Source organism: Haemorhous mexicanus, chromosome 8 (genome assembly GCF_027477595.1).
Source record: "Haemorhous mexicanus isolate bHaeMex1 chromosome 8, bHaeMex1.pri, whole genome shotgun sequence".
NCBI classification, from domain to species: Eukaryota; Metazoa; Chordata; class Aves; order Passeriformes; family Fringillidae; genus Haemorhous; species Haemorhous mexicanus.
In genome coordinates, this window is record NC_082348.1 from 6,337,224 (window position 1) to 6,357,929 (window position 20,706).

Genomic DNA, 20,706 nt, shown 5'->3' on the forward strand with positions numbered 1-20,706 from the left:
TATGAAAACATCTTTTTCCTTGTTGTAACTTGAACTGAAAATGCCAATTCAGTGACATCCATGGAATGACCTGTTAGGATCAAAGCAGCACCTTCCAGGTTTCTGTAGTTTATGTTTGATGTAGTGTTATGGACTTCAAACACTTCCAGCTCTCCGTCTTGCTGAGCATGGTTCAAACAGAACTCAAAACACAGGCGTTCATTTCCATACTGGATTAAATGTGGAAGAGCACATTTTTTAATTATCAAATGAAAGTTTGGAGGAGATGATGGATGCTTATAAATACAAAGATGTTCGCATGCAGTAGGACCCTTCCTAGTGCTTCTGTATGCCTAGGCAATTACTTGAATATTTTGTTACAGGGACCTACACAGTTAGGAACTCAGTTGAAATACATCTTAAAATTGTGTCAAATGTAATGACTAAGTAATGCTACAGTTTAAAATATGTTCCAGATCAAGAAACATGTTTTAATTACAACTCCAATGTAGACATGGAGAGAAAGCTCAATTTATCCTATGTGCAAAGTTTTAAAGTTATGCAAGTTTGCAAACCAGCATTGCAGTTGCTGTGATGTAAAAGTCAGTTTCTTCCTGTATTTTTAACCTGATACCATTTTGCGTGTCTTGAATTCCTTGCATGTTCTGATCAGAGCTTTGTACAGACTTCACTAACTGTTCTCATCCATGGATCACCAATCTAATTATGAATCCTTACAGCACATTTATATTTAACTATTTTTTTCAACAGCACTGAGAATTTCCTTCAATAAGTTTAAAACATTATTTGCTGTTATTACTGAGAAAGCTTTTATTAAGCAGATTAGAAACTGGTATTTTCAGTGAAGACAGTGCTGTTCATGTCATTAGTAGTGCATTCTGGACATTTGCCAAAATGTTAACATGGAACAGGAAGCAGGAAAACTAGAAAACTCTTTAGGGGAAAAAAAAGTTCACATAAGAGTAAAACTTTAATTCTTTTAAACATTCACACATTTGAAAAGCAAAGGGAATTTATAGTTACATTTAATACTGGTTTAGCATCGTATATTCTCATAGATGATCATGCTGTCCTGCATCCAAAGCACTGTATTGGTTCCACAGTCTGTATGAGGAGTTTCAAACAGAATCATTTGTAATAGAAAGTACTTGGAAGCACTTGGTGTCATTTCAATTATCCTTTCTCATATTTGTTGCCTCTGCTAAACTAATGGAAGTGGAGGCTCACCCATAACTAAATGGATTCTTATTTAAAGCCTGCTCTCAGCCTCTGCTTTGTACAAATTTAGTTGTGATTTGAGCAACTGTAGCTCTTCTAAAGTGTAAATGTACCAGAAGAACATGCTGTTCATGAGCTTAATGCAGTACATGGAATTACCTGATGGTTAAGCAAGTCAAGCATATGAAACACCCTTGTCTGTATTAACTTTAGAGCAGCTAATAAGTTCTATCACCTGAAAGTATTACCATAAAAAAAAAAGTGTAGTCAGCTAAAATACTCAAATTTGGCATTTTGTTTTTTTGTTAATTGGAATTTACTTACAGTGCCACTGTTAGGTTTTGAGAATTTGATGCTTGAATTTTCCACTGTTACTTCAATATCATCAGATTTTTCAAAATTTTTTTCAAAGTAAAAAAAGTGACAGCCTTGCAAAGTTGAGGGTAGTTAATGGCTCTTTGGTTTGCTGCTTTTAGCCGTGGCCAGCTTGTCTGATTCCATCCTCACTCACCTCTTACTGTTTGCAGTTAAATTGTGTGCCTGATGCTTTCCTGCTGTCTAACGGCTTAGGTGGTCAAATGATGTATGTAAAGTGCTTTTCAGCTTTCTCAAGGAGGACTCACCTGTGAAAGATTAATTGTAACATTAGTTTTCCTAAAAAGGAAAGTAATATTTTTAGATATTTGGCCTCTTGTAAGCTAACAGAGAGACAGAGTGAAAATATATTTCCAGTGAGGGTGAGATTATCTGTAGAAAAGTACTGGTTTAAATTCCAGTACCTTAAATGCATAAATAAAAACTGCTCATACAAATTCTTTTTTCACCTCCGACTCTTGAGACTTTTGTTATTGTTTGCTTATAGCACACATACTTTATATCATATCTTTGGAAGACTTTCAGGATGGTGTGTGGTGTTCTAATGTACTATTAGTGACTGTTAGTGGGGAGCAGTTAGGATGTCCCCTGTCACAGAGAAATTACTTTGGAACATCTTGCATCTTTCAGTAATAAGTCATGTAGTTTAAACAAGCTGAACTAGTTTTGATTTTCCCCTTCAGTTCTAGGACTTCCCTTCAGTTTGTTGTTCTACACATCTTGCAGATAATTGCATCAGCTGACACATGGAAGAGTGTCTGTGGCCTAGAAAAAGAGCTCTGCTACTTGTCAGTTTGTGTATAAACAACACACAGAGAATGGGCAAGCACTGAGCTCAATCATATTCGTTCCCTCTCAAATCTTCCATCCCAGTTTGAATTCTTTGTGGCTGGGGATATTTCTGCAAACTCCTTCATTAATCACTTATTAGATATAAAAGTAACTTCAGATCCTTGACTCTGTTCTGTTGTTCAGCAGTCCATGCAGTGCATGAGTGGTGCTCAGTGCTGAGGCTGCTGCAGTGTGCAGTGGAACTTACTGAGCCTCCTGTCCTCTCTTTATTGCCAGCATCACCAAAGAGAGCATTGTGGACATTGAAGGCGTTGTGAGGAAAGCATATCAGAAAATTGGAGGTTGTACTCAGCAAGACGTCGAGCTTCACGTTCAAAGGGTAAATTTTTGAGCAAATGGAGCACTGGTTAATTGTTTGATAGATTATCTGTTGAGACTGTCTGTCTGCCTACATACATAAACTTTGTCAGTAAGGAATCCCATGTCAGAGAAATAAACTGCTTTAAACTACAAATTTCAGTGTTTTATATGTAAAAATGAAACACTTCTGGCTTTAAAATACTTGGAGTTTATGTTTCCCTGTTTTTATCTGCCATTTGAATTACAGCATTAAGTAAAATAAAGTATCTCTCTAGAACAATTTGGCTAGAAAAGCTTGTAATTCTAGTTTTTGATTCTTAACTGCAGTAGATTCTGTAATAAAAACTCTGCTTCTTTTTAAGTGCAAGTCAGGAGTTTCTTCTTTATCAGAGGTACAATCTTCTCCTCAGTACAATGGACTGCAATACATAATGCTCACAGAAATAAACTCTCAGTGGCTTAACAGTATGGAAACTTTTGAAATCTAAAGTTCCTGGAGCTTGTGCTGTAGGGCTGGAGGAAGTGTAACTTTATAATTTGTTTAAATAGAAAGCATATTTAAACCTTTATGTAATATCCTTTTCTTCTAAAGGTTTTTAACTAAACTGTATGCCTACAATACAGCTGAAACCCAGTTGCCTCAGGACTAGAGCACAATGGCTATTATAGGAGTGAAGTCAATCTTAGCTAACAGCATTAGGAAAAATCTGCAGATTTTGAAGAAACATGTTTTAATATGTGTGCAGATTATCCTATGCTTGATTTTTCTGAAAGAACATCAAATTCACTGCTCCTCTAGGAGCAATACTAGACCATAAGGCACAGCAAGGTGGTTTTCATTCTCTGATTGTATTTTAGTTATCTCATAAATTTTTTAATCTGAAATAGCTCTTTCAGCTGCATTCAGGTGATAAGTAAATGATACATTAATAAGGAGAAGAACAGAATGGTCTTGCTGGAATCAGAAACTAAAACTTGGTGAAATCTGGTATATTCAGAGCTGGCATTCATGCCAAAAGGCTTGTCCCTCAGGCTGTATGAACTTGCTCAATTTGATGCTTCCCAGAAGAAAAAAAGATACTTCAAATCTAAGGGAAGGCAAGAACTAAGCACTTCAGTATTGTCATGAGAATGCACAGTGTATCTCAAGTACTGGAACAAAATCACAGCTTTAGAGCCAGTAGCCTATGCAAACACTGTTTCAAGTCTCTGCTAGAAATATCCTTTTGTAAATCACACCTCCTTTTGAGCAGAGCCTCATGCTATTTCTGTTCTCTCTCAATTTCAGATCTATGTGATCAGTTCAGCTGAACCCCGGCTGCCCTTACAGCTGGATGATGCTGTTCGACCAGAAGTGGAAGGAGAGGAGGTGAAAATTTTGCATCCTCAAATACTTTTTATTGTCTTTGTAGCTGAACAAAAGCACGAAAGCCAAGCAACTTCCTTAATGCGGTGATTCTGGGGGGTTGTTAGGTTTGCATTTTACTTCCTTTGTGCTATCCAGAACTGTCTTCAACATCTCTATAGCTTTGATGTCTGCTGAACTGCAGTAGAAGGTCAAAACCAGAGGGTTCCCAATCTTGTGTGTGTGTCTGATGCATCCTCATGGTTGGTTCTGCATGTGACCTCTAGAAGTTACACCTTGAACTTTTCTGTGCTGCCAGTTTGTTCTGTATTCTTTCTAGAATGATCTTGATGTTCAGCTGAACATAGAAATAACCCTTTGCTTTTAGCCAGAGGGTGTTTTTCTCCATTGATTTTGGTTTTTTGAAGTTTTGGTTGTGTTTATTTTTTGGATGTGTGTGTATTCACTGTGTGCTTTTGTGCCCCTGTTTAGGATGGAAGAGCTACTGTAAACCAAGATACAAGACTGGACAACAGAATCATTGATCTAAGGGTAAGGAACATGCAGTGCTGCAGGCTTGCCTGCAAGTGTTTAAACTTCATATTTCTAATCCACAAAGCAATAAAAGTCATGCATTTGATGGAATTGTATTGTTGGCCGGAAGAAAAACAAACAATGTATTTTTGTGGTCTTGTGTGGAATTGTAAAAGCACAGGATTTTTGAATCCTAAATGTTCACCTTTACTGACATTAATTAAAGAGCACATATTGGTAGTTCAAAGGCAAACATTGATGATTTGATGTGTGGCTGTGTACGTCTGGGCTGTTTAGCTGCAAAAGTCAAAGGTGACTGAATAGGGACAATTTAGAGACATTTTTTCTCAGATGTAGTTTTTGTTATCCAAAACCTGTAAAGAACTTGGTTTTGAAGTATAAGATGGAAGTTCTGAGTTGTAACAGTCAGTTGAGGTGCTGTAATGCATGCCTTGCCAGAGAAATTGTACCAGGCCACGATACCAATCTCACTCTCATTGTTTTTTCCACAGCATTCATGTATTTTCCTTTTTTTTCCTGAAACACCTTTCTTTATCCAGGTCATGGAGACACAACCAGTGAATTCATAGAGCTCCCAAATATTTTCCATTTCTAATCAGCAGCAAAATACTCTCTACTAAATTACTTACAGAACTTTGATTCTATTTTTTTGAAACAGCAGCTAACACTTAAGTATGTAACTAACTTGAGCATTACTGACTTGAGGCATCTTGGTGTTTTCCTATGCTTTTTAGCCATTTTAGGCTCTCCACAATAAAAATTTAATCAACATTTAATGAAGAGTATGCTTAGCTGATTTTTTTTTGATACCTAGTACTGCCTTCAGAGTTCTTGATAATGGCAGTTTCTCAGTAAATCAATCTTTGCACCTGAGAAATGAAACAAAAAAGTCATTTATTGGAAAATTCAGAAAAGTTCTGGCACTAAGAGACTTACAACTTTTCAATGTCTGATGTCCTTATTTCAGCAACTAAAACTACTTGTGTCAATTGTTTTACTTGTACCAAAGTTAATTGCCTTTCACTTGACCTTATGTACCATGCTGAGTAACTTCAGTCTGTGGTTACTTTTCAGGGTACTCAGTATCTCATCATATTGGTCTCTTAATCTGTCTTAAATTAAGCCTTTAATGAAAAGAAATCTGTACTAATGATTGAAAGGGAAAATCATTTGAAGGATCATCAGCTTATGGTAGTGCTAAGACAATGTACTGAATTGAAGGGAAGAAATCTGGGATGCTTGAACTGCAGGCTTTGCTTGAACATCTGGTGGTGAATAAAAATAACCAACAGCACTCCAAAGAAACCTAAGAAAATCCATTATATTGAAAAAACACCTGTATAATAAACTGAAAGGAGCCATGAGGCCCAAAGAGAACAGAAAAATTATACAAAAGGAAATAGCATTTAAAAATACTGAGTGAAAATGGCTTGGAGGTATCCTTGGCTCTAATGCCCTTGGCTGTAATGCAGTTGAGGGCATCTTCAGCGCAAAGCCTAAGAAGGTAAATAGTAATGAAAAAAGAAGGAAGACTCATGACAGAATGAACACAAGAAATGGAATGGAAAGGGATGGACTAAAGTTCTATCTACCCCTGTACACATCCAGTAGTTCAGCATGACTATCCCAATACTTCTGAACTATCTTTGTCAGTACAGCAGTAGGGCAGTAGTTGTCAGTATTCTGCCTGGAGGGTGCAACTGCTGACCCAAGTGGATGTTGCTGTAACCTCTTCTGTGTCCCAACCCCTGTTGGGACACCTTTTCTTCAGCAATGTCTGGCACCTTGTTTTGAGCTCTGAACCTTGACTGTGTGTTAAGAAGCTTTTTCTCTCCTTAGCTTCAGCAGCTGCTGCAGTGTGGTGCTAAGCACCTGTTTCATGCTGAACAGGAATTCAGGTTAGCTTTTCACAGAATTGGTGGCAGGATGGAATACCAGATCTCATTACTGCAGTGTCTGTGTCTCATCCTCTGCATACACCTGTGGCTGGGTGTGATCTGGCCACAGCTTGCCCATGATTAGGCTTAGGTATCTGTCTTGCCTTCCTCCTCTGCACAGGAAAAGTTTCTGTCTCAGACTGTGTCACATTTCTGTGTGTCTTTTCTGTTGCACCTTTCATTATGTGTTTCAGAACAAAGGCAGATTCTAAATACGGTATTTTAATCTGTTTTTTTAAAGAGAGTGCTGAATAAGCAGAAAAGATATTTAATGAAGAAAGAGGAAATTTCAGTGAGAACACGTGCATTTGTATATATATGTACATCCTAAGCACTGTATGTAGTGGAATCACAAGAGTAGGAATACAAAGAAACCCAGAAGTAGTAAATGATTTTCAGTGATTTGGTTCCATAGATTGGAGCTACTGGAGTACAAATGGGGCTTCAAGGAGCCTTTAATGTTTCAAATGCACTGCATAAGTAGGCATGTCCTAAGGAGGATTGCAAACATGATGTGTTATCTGAAACCATTATTCCCACAGTTGTTCCTTCTAGGGAAACCATATCATGGGCAGCAGGGAAAAATTTTAACAGAATAGTTCTAATGGACATGCTGTGATGTCTGTTCCTACAAGTGTGGGAGGAAGTCCAGCCACAGCTAAATGTATCATCTAGTGCTGGTTTCCTCAGTGCCCCAGTTTTTTAAGGAAGACAGAAGTCACTGAACATCAAAAATAGGGATGCTGTTATTTTGAGAAAGATTTACCAAACTAAATGCATAGATCTTGGTTAGGCTCAGACTAAAAAGTCATTTGTATGCAACTAAAATAATTTTTGTCCATTTAAACACAGTATTTAAAGCAGTTAAGTAATTAGCTAATTTTAAATAGTGATTAACGGAGCTAACTGGATTAGGGCCAAGTCATGATGAAGTGGAGCTGGGAAACTCAGTTATTACATGAATGAAAAAACCTGGATTTCTGAAAATAGCATCACTCCATCCAGCTATGATGTATACCAAGGAAGGTTTGATTATCATGCAATACAAGAAGTGTAATTAATAATAAGGAAATTACATTAATGGAGATGAAAGATGCAAAGTATGTTGCAAAGATTGCAAGACTTCCACTCTTGTGTACATGTGAAAATAGACTGAGTATTGCAGTGAGTCATTACCAATCTTGCATTTTGTTTGCTGACAAATATCTCTCAAAAGTGTCTCGTAGTTTAGTTTTTTTAAGTTTGGGGGTGGGAAGTTCTTAAATGCCAAGATGCCAAGCTACTACTGTAGTTGTTACTGTGAGGTGTGGAGAGAAAATTGTGATTATTTAGGGCTAAGGGGCTTTGAAAATCATTTCCAAAGAATGATTACTGGAGAAGAATGAACCTGTTCCTGTGGGTTAACTCATAAAATACAGATCAGACCCTTGGAGTAGAAAAGTTGGGGTTTTAGAGAAAAGAGAGCTGGTAAGAAGAAAGTAAAGTCCTTGTATGGACTAGATTTTCTTTCACATAACCACAGGTGACTGTGAGGAAACCACTGTTGACCCAAGTATCTGTTTTTCTCAATGGCTTAATGAAAGTCAAACCACTTGATCATAGAGATGTTTGATTTACCATTCACTTACAGCAACAGTTAAAAAAACTGTTGAGAGAGCACTGACTGTGTTTTTAAATCTTTATTTTTCTGCTGTTCTTAAGTTTCACTGAAGTATTTGGGGATGTGTAGGCTTCCCTTGTCTGTAAAAAGACCTTCAGAAGCTCTATTTCATGAAGTTCTGTGGTACACGAAAAGTAATTAAGAAAAGACCAGTGAAACACTGGTTCTTGTAGTTTGCTTCTTAAGAATTCCAATTCAGGTTCCTCCAGTTTTACATTGTTTAAAAAAAATAATGAAGAAAAGACCAGTGAAAGAAACACTAATTCTTGGGTTTTACTTCTCAGTTTGTCTTTGTGAAAAAGTCTGAGGAAAGAAAGAAACGATTCCGATTCACCCAGGTTTACAGTGGACCTGACTGATGTCCTTGCTTTGGTTAATTTTTTGTGTTCAGCAAGACTTTTATCTCAACAGTATCTGTCCAAATGTGACTTGAATTATATGCCTTTTTGCAGTCCTGTTGCTACAATTGTGTCTGCTAATGCCCAGCTCATTGAGACCAAAGTAAAGCCTTTTTAGGGTCAGTATTACCTTGTTTATGTTGCTCAGGGTAGAGCATTAACATTAAACTGTGTCTTTAGTAGTTTATGGATGTCAGACTGTGTTATGTGATAATCCAGCTGTACACTGATCTTAATGCACTTTCTTTCTAAATGCTCGATTACTTCAAGCTCGATTTCATTGTGTTGGATTCAATTTCTCATTGCAAAAGCTGTGTTTTTCCTGACTGTAATGAAAAAGCAAATGTACAGTTCATTTTCTTGTGGGCAGTGATTTGGCAGAGTGTACATACACAGTCCCCGTCACTTCAACTAAAACTCCGTGTTCATATATTCTTGTACTATAAGTAATACTGAAATTTGAATAAAAGTTGACTTCAGTCAACTTTTTTTAATCTTGGGGTTAAAAAAAAATGTTATTTAAGATAAATTCTGTTTCCTAGCAAAACCTTCACTTGTCCTAGATATAGTGGAGGAATTGCAAAATTAGTTACATTATTTAAAATAATGTATACTACTTAAAAGAATATAGATTACATTATTTAGCCAACTATGTATTTATGGTTGTTCTTGGTGGAAGATAGGTAGCTACAGCAGGCAAACAAAAAAGCAAAAATGAGAGAGCAAAACAAATTCTGCTGATGTGAGAGTAAAAAGACAGTTCACAACTTCTCATGTCTGTGTGTCGGTCTCACCTCTGTGAGATACGATCGTGGTGGTGTGAACTGCCCTCAGACATTAACATTTGGCAGCATACGTGGATGTTGTTCTGACACTGCAGCTTGTGCCAAATGAGAAGTGATAATTGTTTTTATAAGCTTACAGTGCTCAGTTTTATCATTAATGTCTTCCTTCATGGCATCTGAATAATAAACAGAAAGGTGAAATAAAAGTGAGGTTATAACTGAAACCCATACTTCAGCACTGTTCCCTAAACTTTTCTTCTTCTGTCTGTAACAAAGGTGATTATTGAAAATAATGAGTTTTTCTGTAAAATTAACTTTGCAGACCAAGTTAAAACATTAACACTGTTAACTGCATTGGCATTTAATTATCATAAATTTGTTTCTGTTTCTGAATAATTCTTGAAGCAATGTTGACTATCTTTGCCATAGTCTTAGATAAGATGGTTTGTCAATATGTATATGGAAGGGTTCCTATTGGAGTAAACAATACACAGGAAGAATGCCATGGCAAAATCTTATTTTAAGGCAAAGGTAGAAATCAATGAATTTTGACAGCCGTCTGTCTTGAATTTGCTGTATTGTACCTAAGTGTGGAAGCTCAAATTGTGACTGTGTTACTTACCATTGTACAAACATTGCTATATATATATACCAGCATTTCAATTACTGAATTATTTTCTTCAAAAGAATTTGTTCTCTTTGTGTTCTGAACATCACACCAATGCAAAGAATGTTATTAAATCTGAAAAGTTCTTTCTTTATTTTTAAAATACTTGGAAACTGTAGTGGCAAAAAAAACCCATAAAACTTCTGAGGTCATTGATTTGACTCCACTGCAAATTGTCAGATGCAATTCTTTAGGAGCTTATCTCAGATGTCTTGTGGGTCTGTTTAATTCTTACAAGGAGGCTGCAGTATCACAAATTCCCAACAGTTACCCGTGTTGGCAGTCTCTGAATGAATGGACACTGAAACTCAGCCACCTTTGGTGAAAGAAGAGTGGTCTTGTCAGATCTAATTTGAGGTATGGAGAATTGCTGCTTGTTCTTGGTCTGCAGTTAAATAAAAGCTTCAGTGTCCAGTTCTGCGAATTTGGCTGCTTTCATAAATGCTGTTTCTAAGCCTTACTTACCATTATAGATGGCTTAGGAAGACAGAATCCTTGTCCTGCATCCTCACAAAGGACAGGAGGAGTTACTGCCTGACCAACCTTTGTTACTGGAGGGCTGTATTGGGTATTGGCTGACTGTGTTTCTTTGCACAGTTTTAGGTCAGACCCTGTAATTGCTTTCAGACTGGGTTTAGCAACCAGTTTTCTTTTTTTCCTGGGGCTGTCTGACTTACTACTGCATTCTCACCTGTTCTGGCATGAAACTGCTGTTGGTTCACACCAAGGGTAGAAGGGGCATTGTTCCTATGCTGCTTTATGTTAATGTTACACATCTTCACTCTTAGCAATTTTATATGTGTCTAGTTCATCAGAAACTTTATTGGGAAACTGAAATGTGACTTCATGTTGTCAGCTCTTTAACCTTTCAAGTAGGAGATGGTTAAGAAGAAAAAATCCCTTTGAATCATACTGATACTTGGATGTAACACTGCCAAATCATGCCCATAACTCAGGCAGAGTCTTACCATATGTCTCGTTCTGGAAGACCAATGTGAAAAAGGTGAAAAACTTTTAGGGCACTTTTGTAACTGCTGCTCAAAACCTCATTTCCTTCATTTTGAACATTTGAGTAGTGGCTGTGGTCTATCAGATGTGCGGTTTATCAGACAGTGAGAACTGCTATTATTTACTAGTCTCAACCACTTACCCGCATGAACTATTTCATTGGTCAGCTAAAACGGCAAATAACTGCAAACAGCTCCAGATCTGCAGTATTACTGCAGTTTTCTCGTTGAGTCTCTTGGTAAAGGGATGTCTTTATCTTGCAGAGATGATGGCTGTAGCTTTATTTCAGCGTTTCTACTGACTGTCTGTCTAAATTTGGCTGCTTATATAATTTGTTTTGGCTGGGTTTTTTTGTTTTGTGGTTTGCTAGAGGAGTCATGTGAAAGAACCCACAAGGCCTTTCTTACCCTGACTGGAGAGCTGGGTGCTGTTCAGAAAGAGAAGTAAACAGTGTTGTGACGCAGGTAGTCGTAAAGAACTGTTCTCTTGCTCGTTTGCAGGAACTTGTTGGTTTTTCTGTACCCTTTTAGGTTGCTCAGTGTCACATTTGAGATGCTGAAAGCACAAAATCAGATATGGCTTCAGTGCTGACACCTTGCAGTCTTTGCAACAGTCACTAAGGTGGTTGTTTTATTCTTTATGCCAAAAGTGTTCCAGGAATGTTTAGTGCAGGTATTTGCTAACCTTGATGAGGAGCTCAATTGTGCCACATGCATAAACAAAAAAATAATTATCAATTCACTTAAATCTACTTCTGTTTTCAGCTAAATTTACTTTTAAAGTAAGGTGAAAAAAGAAGAACTGCAGTTCATATCAACAGATGTTAACTGGGCTGCTTAAATGTTGGAAGTGTAGACCTTGGGTTTTGGATGTTTTTGTGTCAGTGTTGTACATGGCTAACATGTGGCTGTATTTTTACATGAAAAACATTGTATTTGGTAGCCTTTAACAGACAGACATTTCTACCTTATGTAAGTTATTAATGGATTTGCTTTTGTCATGCACTGTGTTCTGCAGCTGTTCCAGTTCAGTGTGCTGAAAGCTTTTTAATAGATTTAGTACTTTTATTCAATTTCTTACTGTAAAACCTTTATTTGCAGAAGCACATCTCATAAATCAGGGTTTTTTTTTATGTAGAATTGACCATAGTGCCTCGTTTATAACTGAATATGCTATAAATTGAAATTAATAATTTCTCTGGCTTCCTTTCCTGTTTCCTTCTGTGTAACAGACAATTATGGATTCACACTTTTCACTGTTTAGGCAGATACAATAATCAGGTATTCCTGAGGGAAGGAATTCATCCTTCCAGCTGTCCAGAAGAAGTAATAGAGTCAGGAAAAACTAACATAGGATTCATTATTTTATCTTCTTCTTGTAGACCTCCACTAGTCAGGCAATCTTCTGCCTTCAGTCTGGTATTTGTCAGCTTTTCCGAGAAACTCTTATTCGCAAGGGATTTGTGGAAATTCAGACTCCCAAAATCATTTCAGGTATTGTATATGTGATCCAGCAGCTACAGGTGTGCTTCTTTTGTAGTTGCTCCATGTACCTATCTGACAAAAATTTAGTAAGTTTTTATTTAAAAAACATAAATTTTCTTTCTAGCCTAGATGCAACATAGAAAACTTCTAGCAGGTGTCAGAGTTGGTCTTCACTTTCCTCCTGACTTAGGCTATTAAAAGAATGACAAGAAAAATTATATATAGATACACCTGATTTATGTAGTTTGCAATGCCTAATGTTTAATTATGATCATATGCATTATTCTTCAAATCAGTGTTCTCAGTGTTGAGCACTGCCTGTTCCATTCTTAGTATTAAAAAAACCACTCTAATTTAGATTAAAAGCATATTCCATCATGAAGATGTTGCAACAAACATGTGGTATAAAATATGATGCCATTATATGGCACAATTTGTCACTTCTTTAGCAATTAGAATGTGGCAGAATAGAAGGTGGTAGACCTTTTTCTTTTTGGAAATGGGGAATAACAGCTTCAGCCTTAAAGTCTGAAATGTACATACTGCTTCTAGTTCTTTTGATTTGCTGTGTTGTTTTCAGAAGTCCAATTGCTTGATTTACTGATGGAGGTTTTCCTTCCATCTTATTGGTGCTCTTTGAGGTTTTGTTGATGCCACTAAGATACATGGCATAGAAAATCAGAGCAGAACATTTGTGTTACTGTGTTATTGTGTGTACATTCATAAAGTGCACGTCTTGCTTACAGAATTTTATGCTTCTGTATTTATATTTTGGAAGACATGTCTGATTGAGATAAAAAGTGAGCTTTTTAACAAAATGCATGTAAGCAGCTGTTCTTTCAACATGAAAAGTGTCATTGAACTAGAAGATTGGATGGCTTTTTTCTATAGAGATAGTTATATAGTATGAAGTGCTAAAAGGCTTCCCAGGTAGTTTTGTAGGACCTTTGAGGAAGTGTGCAGTGTTCCATTGGAAGCAAGCAAGCATCCCATTGTTTGGATGAGACCATATTTTGTAAAATTAACTAAGTCAATGCAATCCTTACTAAAATTCCAATTTAAATATCATAACTGTTTTAAGATTTGAGGTTTTTAAAAGTTACCTGTGTTAGGCCACTGCACCTCTCAAGTCCCACACTGGGAATTGGCGAGGTGAAGTGATGCAGTTTTGGTAGGTGCTTTGCAGTAAGGGAAATGAATGTGATCCTTGTTCCTGTAGGTATCTATGAAAATTGCCTCAAACTTAGAAAAAGCTTTAAAGCTTTGGATCATGCCCTCTGGGAAAAATGGGGTTGGCTGTGAGAGCTATTTATGCCTTCAGTTAGAAAGGATGGTCCTGGCAGAACAGGATATGCACTTGGATCTCAGGCTCTGCAGTGAACCCTTGGCAGCCTGAGCCACTGTCAGAGATTGGTTTCCACAGAAATGTGGGGGTGCAGGTAGATGTGTTAGTACAGATATGTATTCTCTGCTGTTCTCACTCTAAGGTGAAGGTCAGCTGAAACAGGAGCATTTTAAGCTATCCCAGCTAAATTTGCAGAAATTCAAGGCAAGGTGTGACAGTCCTGAGCTGCAAAATTTACCTTGGCATGAATGGATGGATGCAAATATATCTTTTTCCTCTATTATGTTTTGAATAAAAAGCTCTTTCTGATCTTTAAAGACCAATAATCTATCATTCTACCTCTAATTGATTTTTTTACATTTTTATTTTAATAACTGCTTCATTTTATTTCAATAATTCCTTATAAAAGCACTTGCTTTCTAGCTGCCAGTGAAGGAGGAGCCAATGTGTTTACTGTATCCTACTTCAAAACCAGTGCCTACCTGGCTCAGTCCCCGCAGCTGTACAAGCAGATGTGTATATGTGCTGACTTTGAAAAAGTTTTCTGCGTCGGGCCAGGTAAGAAAAGCTTGGCTTTATGCAACGTGTGAAGTGTGCCCTGGTTTTAGCAGCTGTGGTACAAGTAAGATAACACACACACACATACTCTCTAAAGCTTTGAATAGTTTCACTTGGTATAGTTTCACTTGCCAAACCAAATTTCAGTTGAGGCAACTGATGACAGTAAAGTTGACAGAGAAGTTGCTGTACATGTACTGAACAAAATTACTGAGAACAAGCTTACTTTTAACTGTCAGTAAATCCTAAAAAAGGAATGATTTCCAGTCCCACACTCTCTTTCTTAAATGCTGTTAGGACGTGGCCTCTTTAAGTGGCAATACAATCGTTTTCTTCGAAGAGCTCAAATGGTTTAAAGATACCTAATCTCTAAATGCTGAAGACAAGTCAATAACAGTGTATAAAACAAAACAAAAAAAAATTCCAGGTAATTCAGAAGGTCAAATTTCTTGTTAATCACTACCAGATGAGTCATGGTTTATGGGAAGATGTGTTTATATTAGACTCATGTACCTATCCCAGAAGACACACACGTGTACAAATCCATTTCCTCTGAAAAAGGCAGTTTTCAAATCTGAAAGTTCTTGTGTGCTTGAAAGCTTGTCTGTTTTTTCCACTCATGTTTGTCCATCTAAGCAGAGATCCTGCCTCTCTGTGGGTTGTATCTGTACCACAGCTGCAGTAATGCTGTCACTGTTACAAATGAGGCTGCTAGTTATATATGTGTCTTTCAGTGAGATATTCCATGTCTATCTAATCCAAATGATTATTGTTATTTTTCCAACTGAAATGGTAACTTCAGGTCAGTTAGAATTTCTGTTGTTTAATTTTACAGTGTTTAGAGCTGAGGACTCCAATACACACAGACACCTGACTGAGTTTGTTGGTCTGGATATTGAAATGGCTTTTAATTATCACTATCATGAAGTGGTAGATGAGATTGCAGATACCTTGGTGCAGATATTCAAAGGACTTCAGGAAAGGTAATAAAAGCATTTCCTTCTTTTAATGAGCAACTTTGTGAGTTTATCAGATAATCTTGGTAATCTGATTTGCAACATAACTGCGAAACATATTTTTGCTTTGCTCTTAACTATTTCTTTGTGCCTGACTTCTAAGGTTCACTCAAGCCATAGGCCAGTAAACTACTTTTAGCATCTCCTGAAGCATGCTGGCTTGCACTAAGAAACTTGCTGTCTGCTGTTGAAAGGACTTCCTAAGATAATTGATCCATCCTTAATTTAAAATGTCCTTCTTTTTTTGCCACTGCTGGTAGATTGGTCTGCTTCAAAAATGATTTTAATTTTTACTATATAAGAAAGTTTTCTTGAATAAAAGTGATTAGACTAGCCTGCATTTGTTCCATGAAAACAGCAAGGATTATCTTCCATTATTCGCCGTCTAACTCATTAAAAAGCCAGGCTAGAAGTTTAGGAAGTGGTGTCCACTTGCTTACAAACTAGACTGTTTTGCCAGCAGATATGCAAATCTTCATCTGTCCAGAAGGAAATTTCTTGTTTATATTTGAGTATTACTCAAATCAAAAAAGAACCCAGGTAAATACTATACATCTAAAGGATGATTTCAGTGTCTTTACTGCGAAAATTTGACCGAGTCGATTATTTCTTACAAGAAGGATTACTACAGAAGTAGTAGTAAAATATTAACATCAGTGAAGTAATGCATTAACTTTGTTGAGACAATTCATTACAGAATTTCTCCAGAAGTGGTTTTAATATAGTTTTTATGTTGCAAGAGGGACCTCTTGTGGCAAAATCACAAAATCACTATTAGGTGCAAGTTCTTGACTGTTTTGTATTTGGCTTCTGTTCTTGTTTCTTTGTCTGTAGATTCCAAACTGAAATTCAGACAGTGAGCAAACAGTTCCCGTGTGAGCCATTTAAGTTTTTGGAGCCAACTCTGAGGCTGGAATACCGTGAAGGTGTGGCCATGCTTCGAGAGGCTGGTGTGGAGATGGGTGATGAAGAGGATCTCAGGTACTTGGCAGGATGTAACTGTGTCAGTCTTGGAAAGTGGTAGTGAAGTGTCAGTTTTGTACTGAGCACCTGGCAGCCCTCAATAAGGAGCCACAGCTTTTAGAGGAATAAACAGCACTTCTGTGCAGATCTCTTGACAACTAAATGAGTGGATGTGAAAATAATCCTTTCTTTTAATGTAGACTATAGGTACAAACTCTGAAATCTGACAGAAAATAACTGACAACATAAAGTGAGAGCAACCTTCTAAGGAAGAGAAGTGTTTGTTTGTCCAGCAATTGCAGTCCTTTATGTGAATTGTCACATGTCTTTGAATAGGATTAAGCAAAAAGATGCTGCTGCCTTAAGGTCTTTCTTTTAAGTAACACCTTTCCATTTCTTTTTTCCACCTCTCAGGAAAATGATTAAACAATCTTGATAAATTCCCATTGATTTACTGAGAGATGGTTTAATTAGTTGTTTATGTATAAACTTTTACTAAAGACATTTAATAATTAAAACATTTCTGTTCTTCTTTATAATATATCCAGTACCATTAGGGTACTGTGTGATTTCAACTTAAATGATCTGTGCACCAAATAAAGTTTCCATCATAAGAGTTTGATGGAGGAAAATAATTTCCTCAACAAGTGTTCATGTGGTTCTCACTGTGTCATACACAAGATGTATGGCAATAGGAAATAGAGTACAGAGTTCTTTAGTAATCAGAATATGGTAACTAGGAAGAAATTACATTGAGAGCAAGAATATTTTTAGGTGCCAGTTAATTTATAGGGTTTCCAGGACAAATACGAAGTATTTAGAAACAAATAAATATACTTAATTTTGCAATTTCTGTGTGCACTCAAAACAGAAACAAGTACTATGTTTTCTAAGGGTCAGGGTGCAGCAGCTCTGTAGCTGTAATCTTTTGGGATTTGTGAAGTATATCATCAGTACAAGTTCAAATAACTTCATTTTAATGATAATTATCTTTTTCAGCACACCTAATGAAAAGCTCCTGGGACGCCTGGTAAAGGAAAAGGTAACAATTATTTTAGAGTAAATAAATTTGTCACTGAATCTGAAACCTGATACTGTGGAGTCATAGGGTTGGTGTAAATACCTGCCTGTAAACAGTACTTCAGAACATGCAGAAGTTGTGAAGAGTTGGTGATTACCATTTTTTAATTGATTGCATGCCCATTTTGGTGCTGTGTATTTCATCTACTGTCAGTTTTGTCTTTGTCTGTTTCAAACCATTTTCAATGTTTTATATTTATTTCTATCATATATTGTACTGAGGACACCAAACAGGCTAGTATGTTCCAAAGACACTTCTTAGGAGACTTTCAAAAAATGCAAACCCGATTCTAACAAAATCTATAGGAGAAGATGAGACCTTTGGGGGGAAAGGACCCCCACACTGTGTTACAGCAAAATGTGTTACAGCAACACATTTTACTGTTCAACATTTGTAAGTTTACACTAGAAATAGTATTGAAAAACTGAGAAAGAATCCACCACTTTTATTGATAACTTAGACTATATTGCAGGAAGCTATCGGTAAATTTGTTTTAATTTTATTTCAAAGACTCATTGGTCTGTCTTTCTCTTGTAATTTGTTTTTTATGTAGTTTTCTCTTGTACTAACTATTCTAAATTACTTATTCAGTACGACACAGACTTCTATATTCTTGACAAATATCCTCTTGCTGTGAGGCCTTTTTATACAATGCCAGACCCAGCCAACCCTGTAAGTAAAATTCCTTCTTGTTCTCAATGTTTTTTTTTTTTTAGTTTAAATTATTCCATGTAGCAATAATTGGCAATACAGATAAAGTGTATTAATATGACCACAAAATCATTGAATGGTGTGGGTTGGAAGGGACCTTAAAGATCATTTAGTTCCAGCCTTCCTGTAATTAAAATTATGATAACAAGATCAGGTCAGGGTTTCATGACTTGTCAGATGTTTTCATTTACTCTTCACTGGTGAAAACATACTAGAAAGAAATGAGCAAAAACTGGGAGAGCTTTATGAAGAGATCTCCATGGTCAAACACTGCTGCCATCACTGAAAATTGGCAGAAACGTTCTTCCAGGGCAGCAGGACACTTTAGGAGAAAATTGGCTTTTTTTTTACAGCTTTGGATATCAGAAAATTAAGTTACTGAGAGGTAAATATTTGTAAACTGTGGAACTGTAGGTAGGAAATAAACTCCTTTTTGTGTTTCCAGAAAACCTCTAACTCGTATGACATGTTCATGAGAGGGGAAGAGATCTTGTCTGGAGCTCAGAGAATTCATGACCCTCAGCTGCTGACAGAAAGAGCCAAGCATCATGGCATTGGTAACAAGCAGTTTGAAAGAACATAAGTCCTGACTTGATTTGTGTCCTTTAAAGGAAGAATTTGGGACAGAATTTGTTCTATTAGTGGTAAAATCAGAGTTCTGTTTCAGTCTTACTGTTAATACATCTAATTCTGTCCAGCCATCTAGAGTGAGGTATTAGGAAACTAGTGGGTCTTGCAGCAACACCTTGTTGAATAGTTATTAATAAATAGTTATTAATAAAATTGTATAAGAAAATGGTTACAGTCATAAATTCCAGATAGCTCTGGACAATTTACATGTTCAATGAGTAAAATCCCACTGTTAGTTTGTAATTTTTTTGTTGTTCTTTTAGTCCTGCATTCACTTATCTGTTTGGCTTGGCTTGGGGTTCATTGAGCAGGTGAGAAACCAATATTTTTCTTTTCTAGATTTGGAGAAAATAAAGGCTTATATTGACTCCTTTCGGTTTGGTGCACCTCCACACGCAGGTGGTGGAATAGGTAAGTATCTGTTTTTTGTTTAGCCTGAGCTTAACTTAAACTGCTCAGTCCCAAGCAGAGCTCAGTATAAAATTCTGAGTAGTGACCCTGTTAGGTCACTATTTGTGGGGCTGTTTATCCTGGAGAATTTAAGGAGAGAAGTTCAAATTTGAAGATCATCATAAAATAAATAGGCAAAATACTGATGGCACAGTCTGATGAGTTTAAAAAGAAGGTGATCACAAGAAAAAGTGATCACTAGCCAGGCACATCACTTTCAAATTTGACCTCTGAGGAAAATTTAAGGAAGCGAGAAAATAATGTATTATGTATGGATTTATCGAAGTCATCCTCACACCAGCAGCCACTGGTCTCTGTATTTGATGAAGGTGTTTTGCAGTGAGGAGAAATAAGTGATTGCTTCTTCATCTGTTTATGAGCATGCAACATTTACAGGTAATTCAGAATAATTTAGGGCAGTCAGAATGACATCAAGGAAACTGAAGCTGCATCTTTCCTTCAGAGTAGATGGTCCTTATGGCAAAGTACCTGCCAAAAAGGAGATGCCATGAGGTTTAACTGGGTTCAAGGTCTTCCAGGTGGAAACCTTAAAACAGGAGCTGTGTGGAAAAACAAGTGTGCATCTGGGTTTCACCCATCATGGCTGGGGTGCTTATAGCCCCGAGGATTAGGACGTGCCTGCCTAATGGGCTGTGCTCACACTGCTGTGTGAGGCTGGCTCCAGCTGGGAAGGACCTGCAGCTCCTTTGGGGTTTTGAACAAAGCCTGACGGTGCTGATGGGCTGTTTTCATCGCTGTAGGGCTGGAGAGGGTAACAATGCTGTACCTGGGGCTGCACAACGTCCGTCAGACCTCCATGTTCCCGAGGGATCCCAAACGCCTGACGCCCTGACAGGAGCTGCTCTGAGAGTTGGGAATGCCCTGCCCTGCAAATAGGATCTGACTGCAGGCATAGCCCCTGCTGCTGATGAACGTGTATTGATTGATTTGAGCATTATGATATGCAATTAAAAACGAAATTCTCCTTTATTAAGTGCCACAGTAATTTTTCTTTATCCTTAGTTGTTTATTTAAAGAGAAATATTTTAACAGATCAAGACTCTTTGTATTGGCAACTGCACATTTTTAATGAAAATGGGATACTTTGAATTAGTATTTTAGTGCCACATTAAATTGTACCATTTTTCTAAACATTTTAATAAATTATGCAATAACCATTTTGCATTTTTCACTTATGTCAGCAAGATTGAATATTCTGAATATACTGGCTCCAAGATAAAGTGACTGGATGCTTGCAATTAAAAAATCTGGAGAGATCAGCCAGTTGATAATTTGCATGAGTGTCAGGTAGGGGAAGCAGGTGAGAACATTCTTAAAAAGAAATCTTCATAAGAAGTTGCTAAAATA

General features: G+C 37.0%; 1 protein-coding gene across 1 annotated transcript in view; it reads left to right on the plus strand.

The window, feature by feature from the left end:
• Positions 1–20,328, plus strand: part of DARS1 (aspartyl-tRNA synthetase 1) — a 36,262-nt gene extending 15,934 nt beyond the window's left edge. The window contains exons 5-16 of the mRNA XM_059852546.1: positions 2,662–2,764; positions 4,034–4,114; positions 4,583–4,642; positions 12,482–12,593; positions 14,353–14,487; positions 15,323–15,470; positions 16,338–16,484; positions 17,466–17,508; positions 18,139–18,219; positions 18,704–18,815; positions 19,228–19,299; positions 20,100–20,328. Coding sequence (XP_059708529.1) covers positions 2,662–2,764; positions 4,034–4,114; positions 4,583–4,642; positions 12,482–12,593; positions 14,353–14,487; positions 15,323–15,470; positions 16,338–16,484; positions 17,466–17,508; positions 18,139–18,219; positions 18,704–18,815; positions 19,228–19,299; positions 20,100–20,191 — 1,186 coding nt within the window. The 3' untranslated portion in view covers positions 20,192–20,328. The remainder of the gene's footprint in view (positions 1–2,661; positions 2,765–4,033; positions 4,115–4,582; positions 4,643–12,481; positions 12,594–14,352; positions 14,488–15,322; positions 15,471–16,337; positions 16,485–17,465; positions 17,509–18,138; positions 18,220–18,703; positions 18,816–19,227; positions 19,300–20,099) is intronic.
• Positions 20,329–20,706: the final 378 nt, after the last annotated feature.